Source organism: Loxodonta africana, chromosome 3 (assembly GCF_030014295.1).
Source record: "Loxodonta africana isolate mLoxAfr1 chromosome 3, mLoxAfr1.hap2, whole genome shotgun sequence".
Classification (NCBI taxonomy): Eukaryota; Metazoa; Chordata; class Mammalia; order Proboscidea; family Elephantidae; genus Loxodonta; species Loxodonta africana.
Window position 1 is genome coordinate 15,448,109 of NC_087344.1, and position 16,531 is coordinate 15,464,639.

At 41.9% G+C, this 16,531-nt stretch overlaps 1 protein-coding gene across 1 annotated transcript; it reads right to left on the minus strand.

Moving 5' to 3' along the window:
* Positions 1–243: 243 nt before the first annotated feature.
* Positions 244–2,702, minus strand: LOC135230491 (serine/threonine-protein kinase MARK2-like). Its single transcript, XM_064279843.1, has 2 exons — positions 753–2,702; positions 244–522 (listed from the first exon to the last, which is right to left on the minus strand). The coding sequence occupies exons 1-2, from the start codon at positions 2,700–2,702 to the stop codon at positions 244–246; spliced, it is 2,229 nt and encodes a 742-aa protein (XP_064135913.1).
* Between the last annotated feature and the right edge of the window lie 13,829 nt (positions 2,703–16,531).

A 16,531-nucleotide genomic window follows, 5' to 3' on the forward strand; every position in this document is an offset into this window, starting at 1 on the left:
GCTCTTGTGGACTTGGTCTGATTTTCTTCAGCTTCAAGATGTTTCAGAAATAGACTGGAGGCCTTTCTTTCAAGTCATCTGTGTGTGGAGTTAAACCGACAACTTTCTGGTTTGCTGTTCAGTGCATCCCAAGGGACTCCAGAGAGATCTCGATGGCCCTGTTAGTGAATCAAGTGGCTTTCCCTATTACAAGCTTTCCTTTGTCTGTCTGAACGGATGAATTTGGGAGTGTTTGTTTTGTTTTCATGAATTCTTTGCTTCATGTTTGCTGCAGCGGATCTGTAGGAATCTGAGAGCAAAGACGAGGTGGAAGTGCTTAAACCTGGAGAGGCCAAGCTGTTGTCGCTGAAGTTTACGTGGAGGAACCAGCTCCATGGAGCCCAACGAGATGATGTGGAAGATCTGCCAAGTGCGCGATGCCAACAGCTGCGAGTGGGATGTCTCCCGGGCATATGTGTTGCTGTGCACACGTGACGTGCAGGCCAAGAGGACTTTGTGCAGTGGAGGATGAAGGTATGCACACTGCCTTGATGATTGCTCAACAGGGTTCAAGTGAAGTGAATTTCGGGCACCTTTTTTAGGTGGGTTTTCCGAACATTGCCTTCAAAATTACAAAGGAGCTTAAACCTTGGAACTCCTGTTTTCTCTCAGGCAGCTCTGCTGCCCCCATTTTAAAGTGCAAGGTCCCTGGTGATTTTTGAGACAATGCTATTAAAGGCCTCAGAGGTCCCTGAAATTCTCTTCACTTTTACCCCATTGAGAGTCCTCCGAGGCAGGGTGCACACCTCCATCCTCCACTGAACGAAGTCCTGTTGTCCTGGTGTGCCATTGATACACAGCAGTGTGTATTTGTGGGTGAGATCCCAGTCACAGCCATTGGCATCCAACACTTGACAGATCTCCTGCAGCATCTCGTCGGGCTCCAAGGAACTGGTGATCTTCATCCTCCAGGTAAATTTGAGAGAGCGCGGTTTGGCCTCTTGAGGTTTGATCATTTGTGCAGCTTTGCTGTCCGATGCTTTGTGGTCCTTTTTGTCATATGTAAAACAAAGGCATCTTCTCATGAGCTTAAAGAACCTCCCAGTGGCCCGCTTCCAGCCCTGGCTGCTGACAGAGGAAGAGGCTGGACTCACAGTCTGGGGCAAACTCAGCTGGTCAGGTAACTCATGCACCTGCTCCTCAGAGGAAGAGGCTAGACTCACAGTCTGGGGCAAACTCGGCTGGTCAGGTAACTCATGCACCTGCTCCTCATTTACGGAGCTTAGTTTTGACATTCCCTGAGTAAAACTGGTTTTTTCCGGGACCCCGGCACTCTCGTTGATGGTGTAGGCTGAGGAGGAAGGCACAGAAATACACTGGGGTGGTGTGATGGGCTGTGGCACCTCACTGTTTCTCACCTTGGCATACAGGTCAGAGTCCTGGTTGGGCTGTGCCCAGGCTGTGGTAGATTGCTGCTGCAGGTGGGCCAGGGCCAGGGAGAATGATGGAGAAGTAGACACCATGGAGGTCCCCATCCCTCCCTCAGATAGAGTGTTCAAAGCATCGCGGATGTAGTAACCAAAGGTGGGAATGGTGGGCTCGGTGTAACTACGCTGTTTGGGTTTAGGACAGACGGTAGGAGGCACTTCATGGGATGAGGAAGGAGTGTGGCTATCGGTGCAATGGGCTTCAGCCTGGGGTTCCAGGGTGCTGGTGTGGCTGTCAATCTCGTATGTGTCGTGACGCAGGATCAGATAGGTGGCGTTCGCATCATTGTAATTGTGGTTCAACAGTGAGTCCTGAATGTCTTCCTGCATGTAACCCGTGTTCACCGTCACCTCAGTGTGCCAGGGGTTATTGTAGTCTGGGAGTGGCTGCACATAGAGCTTTTGTTTTTCTTCATGGCTCATCTTCATCCATAGATGTGCTAGGATGTCCTCTAATGTGGCTCTCTTTCTTGGGTCACGAATGAAAATTTTACTGAGCAGGTGTTGACACTGGCTAGACATGTGGAAGGGAACGTGATATTGTCCCTGCAGCACCTGCTCTCGCAGCTTCGTCAAGGTCTTCCCACGAAATGGCAGAGATCCGCTTACCATGAAGTATAGGATGACTCCCAGGCTCCACACATCCACTGGGGGTCCGTCGTACTTTTCTCCCTGAAGGAGTTCTGGGGCAGAATAAGGGGGAGTGCCACAGAAGGTATCCAGCTTGCTCCCTGTGGTGAATTCAGTTCCTAAACCAAACTCTGCAAGTTTGATGTTCATTCGCTTGTCCAATAGTAGGTTTTCTGTTTTCAGATCACTATGAACAATACCCTTGTTGTGGCAGTACTTCACCGCTGACGCTATTTGTTGGAATTTCGTTTGGGCCTCTTTTTCGCTCATGAAGCCATGATTCACTAGGTGGTAAAAGAGGTCCCTTCCACTTGCATACTCCATCACTATATAGAGGGCGTGCTCATTCTCTATGACTTCAAACAGCTTTACAATATTTGGATGATGGAGATCCTTCATAATTTCTATCTCTCTGTATAGTCTGTGGAGGTCGGAGGACGTGTGCTGGCTCTTGTCAATTATTTTAATGGCTACCTCTTGGCCGGTGATGATGTGCTGGGCCAGCTTGACCTTGGCAGATGCCCCCTTGCCGATGGTTCTGAGGAGGTGGTAGTGTCCCACATGAGTTTCCTCCACAGCAGAGAAGGCTAAGTGGCTCTGCAGCATGTTGGCTATGGTGTGAAGGCGTAGCGGCCTTTGGGATAAGAGGTGCCCTTGTGGTAGGATTAAAACCTTAAAAACCCAAAACCCTAAAAAGTGGTGACTAAAAACTTAATGAAATATGGAAAAAATGAGAAAAAGTTAGAATGTAATCAAAAAGGTAAAATGAGAAAAGAGGAAGTAAAATTTTAAAAACTGATAAAACTAAGATAAATTGTATATATAAACAAAACAAGAAATCAATGAGAAAGATTCAAAAAAGGAATAAATAACATGAGGATAAGAAAAAATACAAAATAAAACAATAATAGTAAGATGATAAAAAAATTAACAAGTACATAGAAAAAAAGAAAAATTGAGGATGTAAAGGAAGAATAAAATGAAAAACGAATGAATGCAAATGAGGAAAAACAAAGAGAAAATAAGAATAGCTGGCGAGGAAATAGAAAAACCACAATTTAAAGAGAAAACAAGCCAAGTTTGGTCACGATGTCTCAGGTCACTGAAAGAGCTTCCTGAGCCAGAAAGACCACAAACCTAGGTTTCCAGGGACTTATATAGGGGCTTGGAGTTCCAAAGAATTGGCTTCTTATGAGGTCACCACAAGAAATGGACCAATAAAAACGGGGGGTAATTGACTGTGCTTTTTGCTCTCAGGGATTCTTTACTCATCTTTTTTAGAAGAAAAATGTGTGTGTGTGTGTGTAGAGTGAGAATTCCACAGAGCTTTTCTTTCCTTTTTATTGATCTTCATGTTATTTTTTTTATTGTGTTGCAAATATACATAATAAAACACGCCATTTCAACAATTTCTACATGTGCATTTGTTAAACATTGCTTATATTCAAGCTGTGCAAGCATTTCACGGTTTATGTTCCAAATCATTCCACTACTTTTCACATAAACTCAATGATCCTAATCAAAAACTCTTCCTTCCCCCTCCCTGTCACCCCTGGTAACCACTAATAAGCTTTGCTTTGTGTATATTTGCTTCTGCCCTATAAGTGAGATCAGAATGCATCTCTCCTTTTCTGACTGACTGACTTTTCTCAGCTTGGTGTTTTCAGGCTTCATCCATGTTGTCGTATGCATCAAGACTTCATTTTCGGGAGTGCGTGTAATATTCCATTGGAAGTCCCTGGCTTACACCAACAGTTAATTGCTCATCTACTAGTTTAGGGGTTCAAACCCACCCAGAGACTTCTCAGAAGACAGGCCCGGTGATCTCCTTCTGAAAGGTCAGAGCCTTGAAAACCCTGTGGAGTTGTGTGTACGTACCAAAGTTTGTGTATCCATTCATCTGCTGATGGACATTTTGGCTGTGTTCATCTTTTGCTTCTTGTGAAAAGTGCTGCAGTGAACAATTGTATATAGATTTCCGCTTGCGTTCCTGCCTTGCATAGTGGCTGTTGTTGTTATTAGATGCTGTCGAGTTGATTCTGACTCATAGTGACCCTAGGTATAACACAACAAAACACTTCCTGGTCCTGCCCCATCATCAAAATTGTTGCTGTGTTTGAGCCCATTGTTGCAGCCACTGTGTCAGTCTAGTCTTGTCAAGGTCTTCCTCTTTCTCCCTAACCCTCTACTTCACTAAGTGTCTTAGTTATCTAGTGCTGCTATAACAGCAATACCACAAGTGGATGGCTTTAACAAAGAGAAATTTATTCTCTCCCAGTCTACGAGGCTACAAGTCCAAATTCAGGGTGCCAACTCCCAGGGAATTCTTTCTATCTTTGTTGTTTCTGGGAGAAGGTCCTTGTCATCAATCATTTTCTCCTGACCTAGGAGCTTCTCAGCATAGTGACCATAGGTCCAAAGAATGTGCTCTGCTCCTGGCACATCTTTCTTGGTGGCATGAGGTACTTATATCTCTCTGATTACATTTCTCTCCTTTTATCTCTTGGAAGATAAAAGGTGATAGAGGTCACACCCCAGGGAACCTCCCCTTCCATCGGATCCAGGCTGTGACTTTCGTAAACGCGTTTCATCCCTTTCTATTCAATCCATGACATTCCACCTTGTTGTTGTTGTTGTTGTTGTTAGGTGCCATTGAGTCGGCTCTGACTCATAGTGACCCTATGCACAACAGAGCGAAACACTGCCCGGTCCTGCGCTATCCTTACAATCGTAGTTATACCGGAGCTTATTGTTGCAGCCACTGTGTCAGTCCACCTCATTGAGGGTCTTCCTCTTTTCCGGTGACCCAGTACTCTGCCAAGCATGATGTCCTTCTCCAGGGACTGATTCCTCCTGACAACGTGTCCAAAGTATGTAAGATGCAGTCTCACCATCCTTGCCTCTAAGGAGCATTCTGCTGCACTTCTTCCAAGACAGATTTGTTCGTTCTTTTGGAGGTCCATGGTATATTCAGTATTCTTCTCCAACACCACAATTCAAAGGTCTCAGTTCTACTTTGGTCTTCCTTATTCATTCTCCAGCTTTCACACGTGTATGATGTGATTGAAAATACCATGGCTTGGGTCAGGCACATCTTAGTCTTCAGGGTAACATCTTTGCTCTTCAACACTTTGAAGAGGTCCTTTGCAGCAGATTTGCCCAATGCAATGCGTCTTATGATTTCTTGACTGCTGCTTCCATGGGTGTTGATTGTGGATCCAAGTAAAATGAAATCCTTGACAACTTCACTCTTTTCTTCGTTTATCATGATGGTGCTCATCAGTCCAGTTGTGAGAATTTTTGTTTTTTCTTTATGTTGAGGTGTAATCCATACTGAAGGCTGTGGTCTTTGATCTTCATCTGTAAGTGCTTCAAGTCCTCTTCACTTTCAGCAAGCAAGGTTGTGTCATCTGCATAATGCTAGTTGTTAATGAGTCTTTCTCCAATCCTGATGCCCCATTCTTCTTCATATAGTCCAGCTTCTCGTATTATTTGCTCAGCATGCAGATTCAATAGGTATGGTGAAAGAATACAACCCTGATGCACACCTTTCTTTACTTTAAACCAATTAGTATCCCCTTGTTCTGCCCAAAGAACTGCCTGTTGATCTATGTAAAGGTTCCTCAAGAGCACAATTAAGCGTTCTGGAATTCCCATTCTTTGCAATGTTATCCATAGTTTCTTATGATCCACACAGTCGAATGCCTTTGCATAGTCAATAAAACACAGGTACACATCCTTCAGGTATTCTCTGCTTTCAGCCAGGATCCCTCTGACAGCAGCAATGATATCCCTGATTCCACATCCTCTTCTGAAACCTGCCTGAATTTCTGGCAGTTCCCTGTCGACATACTGCTGTAGCCGTTTTTGAATGATCTTCAGCAAAATTTTCCTTGTATGTGATATTAACGATATTCTATAACTTCCACATTTGGCTGGATCACCTTTCTTGGGAATAGGCATAAATATGGATCTCTTCCAGTCAGTTGGCCAGGAAGCTGTCTTCCATATTTCTTGGCATAGACGAGTGAGCACGTCCAGCACTACATCTGTTTGTTGAAACATCTCAATTGATATTCCATCAATTCCTGGAGCCTCGTTTTTCGCCAATGCTTTCAGAGCGGCTTGGACTTCTTCCTTCAGTACCATCGGTTCCTGATCATATGCCACCTCTTGAAATGGTTGAATATCAACTAATTCTTTTTGGTATAATGACTCTGTGTATTCCTTCCATCTTCTTTTGATGCTTCCTGCATCGTTTAATATTTTCCCCGTGGAATCCTTCACTATTGCAACTCGAGGTTTGAATTTTTTCTTCAATCCTTTCAGCTTGAGAAATGCCGAGCGTGTTCTTCCCTTTTGGTTTTCCATCTGCAGCTCCTTGTACATGTCATTATAATACTTTGTCTTCTCAGCTGCCCTTTGAAATCTTCTGTTCAGTTCTTTCACTTCATCAATTCTTCCTTTTGCTTTAGCTGCTCGACGCTCAAGAGCAAGGTTCAGAGTCTCCTCTGACATCCGTCTTGGTCTTTTCTTTCTTTCCTGTCTTTTCAATGACCTGTTGCTTTCTTCATGGATGATGTCCTTGATGTCATTCCACAACTCATCTGGTCTGCGGTCACTAGAGTTCAATGCATCAAACCTATTCTTGAGATGGTCTCTAAATTCAGGTGGGGTATATTCAAAGTCATATTTTGGCTCTTGTGGACTTGCTCTGATTTTCTTCAGTTTCAGCTTGAACTTGCATATGAGCAATGGATGGTCTGTTCCCCAGTCGGCCCCTGGCCTTGTTCTGGCTGATGATATTGAGCTTTTCCATCATCTCTTTCCACAGATGTAGTCAGTTTGATTTCTGTGTGTTCCATCTGGTGAGGTCCATGTGTGTAGTCGCTGTATATGTTGGTGAAAGAAGTTACTTGCAATGAAGAAGTCATTGGTCTTGCAAAATTCTGTCATTTGATCTCCAGCACTGTTTCTATCACCAAGGCCATATTTTCCAACTACTGATCCTTCTTTGTTTCCAGCTTTCGCATTCCAATCGGCAGTAATTTTTAATGCATCTTGATTGCATGTTAGATCAATTTCAGACTGTAGCAGCTGATAAAAATCTTCTCTTTCTTCATCTTTGGCCCTAGTGTTTGGTGTGTAAATTTGAATAATAGTCGTATTAACTGGTCTTCCTTATAGGCGTATGGATATTATCCTATCACTGACAGCGTTGTGCTTCAGGATAAATCTTGAAATATTCTTTTTGTTGATGAATGCAACACCATTTCTCTTCGAGTTGTCATTCCCAACATAGTAGACTATATGATTGTCCGATTCAAAATGGCCAATACCAGTGCATTTCAGCTCACTAATGCCTAGGATATCGATGTTTATGCGTTCCGTTTCATTTTTGCCAATTTCCAATTTTCCTAGATTCATACTTCATACATTCCAGGTTCCAATTATTAATGGATGTTTGCAGGTGTTTCTTATCATTTTGAGTCATGCCACATCAGCAGATGAAGGTCCCAAAAGCTTTATTCCATCCATGTCATTAAGGTCGACTCTACATTGAGGAGGCAGCTGTTCCCCAGTCATCTTTTGAGTGCCTTCCAACCTGAGGGGCTCATTTTCAGGCAGTATATCAGACAGTGTTCCAGTGCTATTCCTAAGGTTTTCACTGGCTCATGCTTTTCAGAAGTAGACTGCCGGGTCCTTGTTCCTAGTCTGTCTTAGTCTGGAAGCTCAGCTGAAACCTGTCCTCCATGGGCAACCCTGCTGGTATCTGAATACCAGTGGCATAGCTTCCAGCATCACAACAACACAAAAGCCCCTAGAGTATGACAAACTGCCAGACACGTGGGGGTTCCAGCTGTAGACCCCCAAAATTCATGTCCTTGCCACATGTAAAACACTTTCACCCCATTATATCATCCCAAAAGCCTTAACTCCAAGTCCAAATTCTTTCCTGTCGCACAATTTCTCTTCATCTGTGAAATCCAGAAGTTTTTTTGCTTTCAAAGTAGAATAATGGAACAGGCACAAGGTAAACCTTTCTATTAGAAATGGTAGAAATTGGAGGGAACGAGGAGATGGGGTCATCACCAACAATTTACATTACCTCTCAAGGGTCGAAAATAACCCTCTGTTCTGAGAGACCATCTGGGTAATGGCCCTGCCCTCCAGATATGAAGTGTTGGCTACAATCTCTGAATTCTGGCTGGAGTCCCCTAGGACTTGAACTTCAGCTCTACCTCCCAGGCCCACGGGAACGGCAACTCTGTTCCATCAGCTTCGGGCAGCCCCATTCTCCTAGTCCATCTGAGTGGCGACTCTATCCACTCGGCCTTAGCAGACCCCATTCTTCTGCCCTTTGAGCATGGCAGCCCTGCCCCCTCAGCTTTGGTCAGCGAATCTGGCCCAATCCTTTAGCAAGATATTACTTTCATGTGATGTTAGTGGCACTGTTGGATAAATTCCACATTCTGTTGGATCACCATTCTTTAGAATGGGCACATATATCTCTTCCAGTTTGTTGGCCAGTTAGCCAACATCCAAATTTCTTGCCATAGATGCGTGAGTACCTCCATTGCTGCATGCATTTGGTGAAACATCTCAACTGGTGCTTAATTCCTAGAGCCGTGTTTTTCACCAGTGTCTTCAGTGTAGCCTATGTTTGAGGCCATTGTCGATGCCACTGTGTCAATCCATCTTGTTGAGGCTCTTCCTCTGTTTTGCTGACCTTGTCCTTTACCAAACATAATATCCAGGAGGATTGGTCCCTCTTGGTAACCCGTCCAAAGTAAGTGAGGCGAAATTTTCCCATCCACCGTCTAAGGAGCATTCTGGCCGTACTTCTTGTAAGATCTATTTGTTTATTTCAGCAGTCAATGGTATATTATTCAATATTCTTTGCCAACACTATCATTTAGGTGTCTGTAAAGACTCTAATGATCCCTGGTGGTGCAGTAGTTAAGCACTCATCTGCTAAGGAAAAGACCAGTGGTTTGAACCCACCAGCCCCTCCGTGGAATAAAGACGTGGCAGTGTGTTTCCATAAAGATGAAAGCCTCAGAAACCCTGTGGGGGCAGTTTTCTGTCTGTAATGTCACTATGAGTTGGAATTGATAGCTATGGGTAAAGACTTTTACTCTGTGAGATTAAGGTGAGAGTAAGAGATGAAGCAAGCTCAGATTTTGGCCAGTCCAAATGGGAGTCCAAAGCCAAGCCACCCCTGCCAAAGCAATGTGTGGGAAAGGAACCCAAGACTGTGTCGAGTTTGGATTTGGGTGAGGATCTGGAGTCTGACCTGAAATTAGATTCTGCAGGCATGGAGGCAGAAATACTAGAGTGAGGGCATGTGGAGTTCAATTTATTAATGGAGTATTAGCTCATGCCTGTCTCACAGTGGGTGTAGTGGGTCCCCGAACCCATACTGTTGTGATTTCCCCAGATCCAGAATGCGTAATTGGAATAGTCATGCTCAGCAACTGGCAGAAGCCACATGCTGGCTCCCTGACATGTGGAGCGAGGGATATTATGGTAGGAAAGTCTAAGTAGAAGCCATTAGAACTGCCCCTACCTAGGAAAATAGGAAACCAAAAGCAATGCTGCATTCCTGGAGGGATTGGAGAGATTACTGCCACCATCAAGGATTTGAAGAATGCAGGGGTATTGATTCCCACCACATCCGTATTGAACTGGCCTGTTTGTCTCGTGAAAAAACAAATGGATCTTAGAGAATGACAGTGGATTATTGAAAACTTAACCAGGTGGAGACTGCAATTGTAGCTGCTGTTCCAGATGTGGTTTCATTGCCTTAGCAAATGAATATATCTCCTGGTACCTCGTATGGACCTGTTGATGTGTGTAATGCCTTTTTCTCCATACCTGTTTCAAAGGACCTCCAGAAGCCATAAGCCTTCAGCTGGCAAGGCCAGCAGTACACCTTTACTCTTCTGCCTCGGTGGTGTATCAACTCTCCAGTCTCATGTCATTTTAGCCTGAAGGGATCTCTTTACCACCAAGCAAGAAGAGACAGAAGAGGACTGCCTACTTTGGACACAGGGTCCCTGCACTGAGAAGCTCCTGGACCCAGGGTAAGATTGATGACAAGGACTTTCCTGTAGAGCCTTCCCTTGGAGCTTGTGCCTGAATTTAGCCTTGTAGCCTCCTAAACTGTGAGAGAATAAATTTCTTTTTGTTAAAGACATTTTCTTGTGGCATTTTTGTTGTAGCAGTGCTAGATATCTATGGCAGAATTCAAAAGCCAAGCTTCTTTGAGTAGAATATTTACACAGCTACAGGTCTCCTGTTGCTGTATTTATCATCTATCCTTGTTAAAAAGTTGCGGTGCTATTAAATTTTTTGGCTAAATTTTTAAACACAAATAAAAATGTTAATCTTGGAAATTTGCTGTAATTCCATTGGCATGTATATTTTATTACCACAGCAATTCTGAGACTCAAATTATTTTTTATCGTACTAGCTTTATGTGTAGTATTTGGGGGAAGAATTAAGAGAACTGAGAATTTCGAAATGGGTAATCCAAAGCATGAGATCGCAAACACTGTCATGAACTGGGGTTTGAGTCATAAGACAGAAAAAGAAACAGTGAATGAATATTCACGTCCTCTTCTCCTCCTGCAGGAAGTCTGACATTGGCCTGCATCTTGCCACATCAATCTTGACCTGTCTGTGTGTTCAGTTCTTCACACTCTAACCAGAATATCCTTGCAAAAATAAATCAGATGACTCCCGTGTTTACAATCCTTTCATGAATTCTCATTAGTTTTAGGAGAAGTTCCAAATTCTGAATGCAGCCTATTCAGTCTTCCATTATCTGGCGCCTAAAACTTCAGTTATTACTTTCCCTGTTTCACTCTCTGGACTGCAATCATAAGGAAACTGCAAATACCCTGTCATCTCTACTGTTCCATTCATCCTAAATTCTCCCTCTCCAGCCCCAACTGCTAACTAGATTTTACCAATCTTTCAGGTCTCTGATCAAATGTAACTTCTTCAGAAAGTATACTTCGGGGCCATTACTGTTCTTCCTCACGGCATCTGGGATTCTCTTTATACTCCTTCTCACATGTCAATTATTTGTGCAACGATATAGAGGTTTTCAGTGGTATATAGGGCTAACGTGTCTACAGATGCATTGTCATAGGCCCGTTTGTGATCTACACAGCTTGTTGTGTCAGCATTCATTAATCCCTCCTAGCTACCTGCCCACCCAAGTTCTCACATGGCCATTCCTATCTTGTCACATGGTCTCTCGACAGTTGTAGCCTCCACCCTCCCTGAGGACTCCAAAATGCATATCTCTAGACAGAATCACTCCAGATTGTTAGATTCTCCACATGGAAGTTTAATAGATACATCAAGTTTGACATGTTCAAAATCCTAATCCTTGTTTTTATTGTTAGATCTCATTGAGTCAATTGTGACTCATAGCGATCCTGTGTACAACAGAGTGAAACACTGCCTGGTCCTGCACCATCCTCACAATCATTGTTATGCCGGAGCCCATTGTTGCAGCCACTGCGTCAATCCATCTCGTTGGGGGTCTTCCTCTGTTTCGATGACCCTCTTGTTGACCAAGGTTGATATCTTTCTCCAGGGACTGATCCCTCATGATAACATGTCAAAAGAAAGTGAGACCAAACCTGGACATTATTTCTTGTAATGAGCATTCTGGCTGTACTTGTTCCAAGACAGATTTGTTTGTTCCACCAGTAATCATGGCATATTCAATATTCTTTGCTCATACCGTAATTCAAAGTTATCAATTCTTTGGTCTTCCGTAGGCATTGTCCCGCTCTCTCATGCATGTGAGGTGCTTGAAAACATCATGGCTTGGTAAGGTGCACCTTAGTTGTTAAAGTGATAGCTTTGCCTTTTAGCACTTTAAAGAGGTCTTTTGCAGTAGGTTTGCCCGATGCAATACGTCATCTGATTTTTTTTTTTAATTTTTTTTTGTGCTTTAAGTGAAAGTTTAGAAATCAAGTCAGTGTCTCATACAAAAATTTATACATACCTTGCTATATACTCCTAATTGCTCTCCTACTAATAAAACAACACACTCCTTCCCTCCATTCTCTCTTTTCGTGTCCATTCAGCCAGCTTCTGACCCCCTCTGCCCTCCCATCTCCCCTGCATACAGGAGATGCCAACATAGTCTCATGTGTCCTCTTGATCCAAGAAGCTTCTTCACCAGTATCATTTTCCATCCCATATTCCAGTCTAATCCCTGTCTGAAGAGTTGGCTTTGAGAATGGTTCCTGTTTTGGGCTAATAGAAGGTCTGGGGACTGTAGCCTCTGGGGTCCTTCTAGTCCCGTTCTGACAATTAAGTCTGGTCTTTTTATGAGAATTAGGGGTCTGCATCCCACTGCTCTCCTGATCTCTCAGGGCTTCTTTGTTGTGTTCCCTGTCAGAGGAGTCATTGGTTGTGGGCAGGCACCATCTAGTTCTTCTGGTCTCAGGCTGGCGTAGTCTCTGGTTTGTGTGGTCTTTTCTGTCTCTTAGGCTCATAGTTACCTTGTGTCTTTGGTGTTCTTCATTCTTCCTTGCTCCAGGTGGATTGAGACCAGTTGATGCATCTTAGATGGCTACTTGCCAGCGTTTAAGACCCCAGAGGCCACTCTCCAAAGTGGGATGCAGAATGCTTTCTTAATAGGTTTATTATGGCAGTTGACTTCGATGTCTCCTGAAACCATTGTGTCCAAACCCCTGCCCGTGCTACACTGGCCTTTGAAGCATTCAGTTTAATCAGGAAACTAATTTGCTTTTGGATTAGTCCAGTTGTGTTGACCTTTCCTGTATTGTGTGTTGTCTTTCCCTTCACCAAAAAAAAAAAAAAAACTTATCTACTATCTAATTAGTGAAAACCCTTTTCCCTCCCGCCCTCCATCCACCCTCTTACAACCATCAAAGAATATTTTCTCCTCTGTTTAAACTATTTCTCCAGCTCTTATACTAGTGGTCTTACACAATATTTGTACTTTTGCATCTAACTAATTTCACTCAGCATAATGTCTTTCAGATTTTTCCATGTTATAAAAAGTTTCATGGATTCATCATTGTTCTTTATTGATGTGTTGTGTTCCATTGTGCAAATATACCATAATTTATTTATCCATTTACCCTTTGATGGCCACCTTGGTTGCGTCCAACTTTTTGCTGTTGTAAAGAGAGCTGCAGTGAACATGGGTGTGCATATATATGTCGTGTAAAGGCTCTTATTTCTCAAGGATGTATTCCAAGGAGTGGGATTGCTGGATCGTATGGTAGTTCGATTTCTAGTTTTTTAAGGAAGCACGAAATCAATTTCCAAAGTGGTTGTACCATTTTACATTCCCACCAGCAGTGTATAGGTGTTCCATTCATTCCACAACCTCTCCAATATTTATTCCTATGTGTTTTTTGGATTAAAGCCTGCCTTGATGGAGTGAGATGGAATCGCGTTGTAGTTTTGATTTGCATTTCTCTAATGGCTAATGATAGTGAGTATTTCCTCATGTGTCTGTTAGCTACCTGAATGCCTTCTTTAGTGAAGTGCCTGTTCATATCCTTTGCCCATTTTTAATTGGATTATTTGTCTTTTTGTAGTTGAGTTTTTGTAGTATCGTGTAGATTTTACAGATGAGGCGCTGATCGGAAATGCCATAGCTAAAAACTTTTTCCCAGTCTGTAGGTAATCTTTTTACTCTTTGGTGAAGTCTTTGGATGAGCATAGGTTTTTGTTTGTTAAGAGCTTCCACCAATCTAGTTTTTCTCCTGCATTGTTAGTAATGTTTAGTATACTGTTTATGCTATGTATTAGGGCTCCTAATGTTGTCCCTGTTTTTTCTTCCATGATCTTTATCGTTTTAGATTTTATATTTAGTTCTTTGGTCCATTTTGAGCTTGTTTTTGTGCATGGTGTGAGGCATGGGCCTTGTTTCATTGCTTTGCAGATGGATATCCAGTTATGCCAGCACCGTGTGTTAAAAAGATTGTCTTTTCCCATTGAACTGACTTTGGGCCTTCGTCAAATATCAGGTGCTCATATGTGGATGGATTTATGTCTAGATTCTCAATTCTGTTCTGCTTGTCTATGTATGTGTTTTTGTACCAGTACCAGGCTGTTTTGACTACTGTGGCGGTATAATAGGTTCTAAAATCAGGTAGAGTGAGGTCTCCCACTTTGTTCTTGTTTTTCAGTAATGCCTTACTTATCCGGGGTCTCTTTCCCTTCCTTATGAAGTTGGTGATTTGTTTCTCCATCTCATTAAAAAATATCATTGGAATTTGGATCGGAATTGCATTGTATCTATAGATGACTTTTGGTAGAATAGACATTTTCACAATGTTAAGTCTTCCTATCTGTGAGCAAGGTATGTTTTTCCACTTATGTAGGTGTCTTTTGGTTTCTTGCAGTAGTGTCTTGTAGTTTTCTTTGTATAGGTTTTTACATTCTGGTAAGATTTATTCCTAAGTTATTTTATCTTCATGGGGGCTGATGTAAATGGTATTGATTTGGTGATTTCATCTTCAGTGTTCTTTTTTTTTTTTTTTGGTGTAGAGGATTCCAACTGATTTTTGTATCTTTATCTTGTGTCTTGATCCTCTGCTGAACTCTTCTATTAGTTTCAGGAGTTTTTTTGAGGATTCTTTAGCTTTTTCTGTATATAAGGTCATGTCATCTGCAAATAGAGGTACTTTTACTTCTTCTTTACCAACCTGGATGCGCTTTATTTTTTTATCTAGCCTAACTGCTCTGGCTAGGACCTCCAGCACAATGTTGAATAGGAGTGGTGATAAGGGGCATCCTTGTCTAGTTCCCTTTCTCAAGGGGAATGGTTTCAGAATCTCTCTGTTTAGGATGATGTTGGCTATTGGCTTTGTATAAGTGCCCTTTATTGTTTTGAGGAATTTTCCTTCTATTCCTATTTTGCTGAGTGATTTTATCATGAATGGGTGTTGAACTTTGTCAAATGCCTTTTCTGCATCAATTGATAAAATCATGTAGTTCATTTATTTTGTTTTATTTATATGATGAATTATATTAATTGTTTTTCTAATGTTGAACCACCCCTTCCTTACTGGTATGAATCCCACTTGGTCATGGTGAATTATTTTTTTGATATGTGTTGTTGAATTCTGTTGGCGAGAATTTTGTTGAGGATTTTTGCATCTAAGTTCATGAGGGATATAAGTCTGTAATTTTCTTTTTTTGTGGTGTCTTTACCTGGTTTTGGTGTCAGGGATATGTTGGCTTCATAGACTGAGTTTGGGAGTATTCTTTCTTTTTCTATGCTCTGAAATACCTTCAGTAGTAGTGGTGTTACTCCTTCTCTGAAAATCTGGTAGAACTCTGTAGTGAAGCTGTCAGGGTCAGGGTTTTTTTTTTTTTGTTGGGATTTTGATTTCCTTTTCAGTATCTTCTTTTGTTATGGGTCTATTTAGTTGTTCTAGTTCTGTTTGTGGTAGTTTAGGTAGGTAGTGTGTTTCTAGGAATTCCCAGATTTCCTGTAGGTTTTCAAATTTGTTAGAGTACAATTTTTCATAGTAAAATGATATGATTCCTTTAATTTCACTTGGGTCTGTTATGATATCGCCCATCTCATTTCTTACTTGGGTTATTTGTTTCCTTTCCTGTTTTTCTTTTGTCAGTCTGGCCAATGATTTATCAATTTTCTTAATTTTTTTCAGAGAACCAGCTTTTGGTCTTGTTAGCTCTTTCAATTGTTTTTCTGTTCTCTAATTCATTTAATTTTGCTCTAATTTTTATTATTTGCTTTCTTCTGGTGCCTGAGGGTTTGCTTCTTTCTATTTGTTCAAGTTGTAGGAATAATTCTTTGATTTTGGCCGTTTCTTCTGTTTGGATACATGCATTTCTTGATATAAATTGACCTCTGAGTACTGGTTGCCCTGTGTCCCAACGGTTCTGATAGGAAGTATTTTCACTGTGATTGGATTCTATGAATTTCTTTATTGCCTCCTTAATGTCTCCTATAACCCAGTCTTTTTTGAGCCTGGTATTGTTCAGTTTCCAAGTATTTGATTTTTTTTATCCTGGTTTTTCTGTTACTGATTTCTACTTTTTTGGTCTTATGGTTAGAGAAGATGTTTTGTAATATTTTGATGTTTTGGATTCTGCAAAGGCTTGCTTTATGACCTAATATGTGGTCTCTTCTAGAAAATGTTCCATGTGCACTAGGAAAAAAAGTATACTTGGTTGCTCGTGGGTAGAGTGTTCTGTATATGTCTATGAGGTTGAGTTGGTTGTTTGTGGCATTTATTGTCTTTATTGAGCTTCTTACTGGATGTCCTGTCCATCACCGAAAATGGTGTGTTGAAGTCTCGTACTACAATTGTGGAGCTGTCTATCTCACTTTTCAATACTGTTAGGGCTTTTTTTATCTATCTTACAGCCCCGTCATTGGGTGCATAGATATT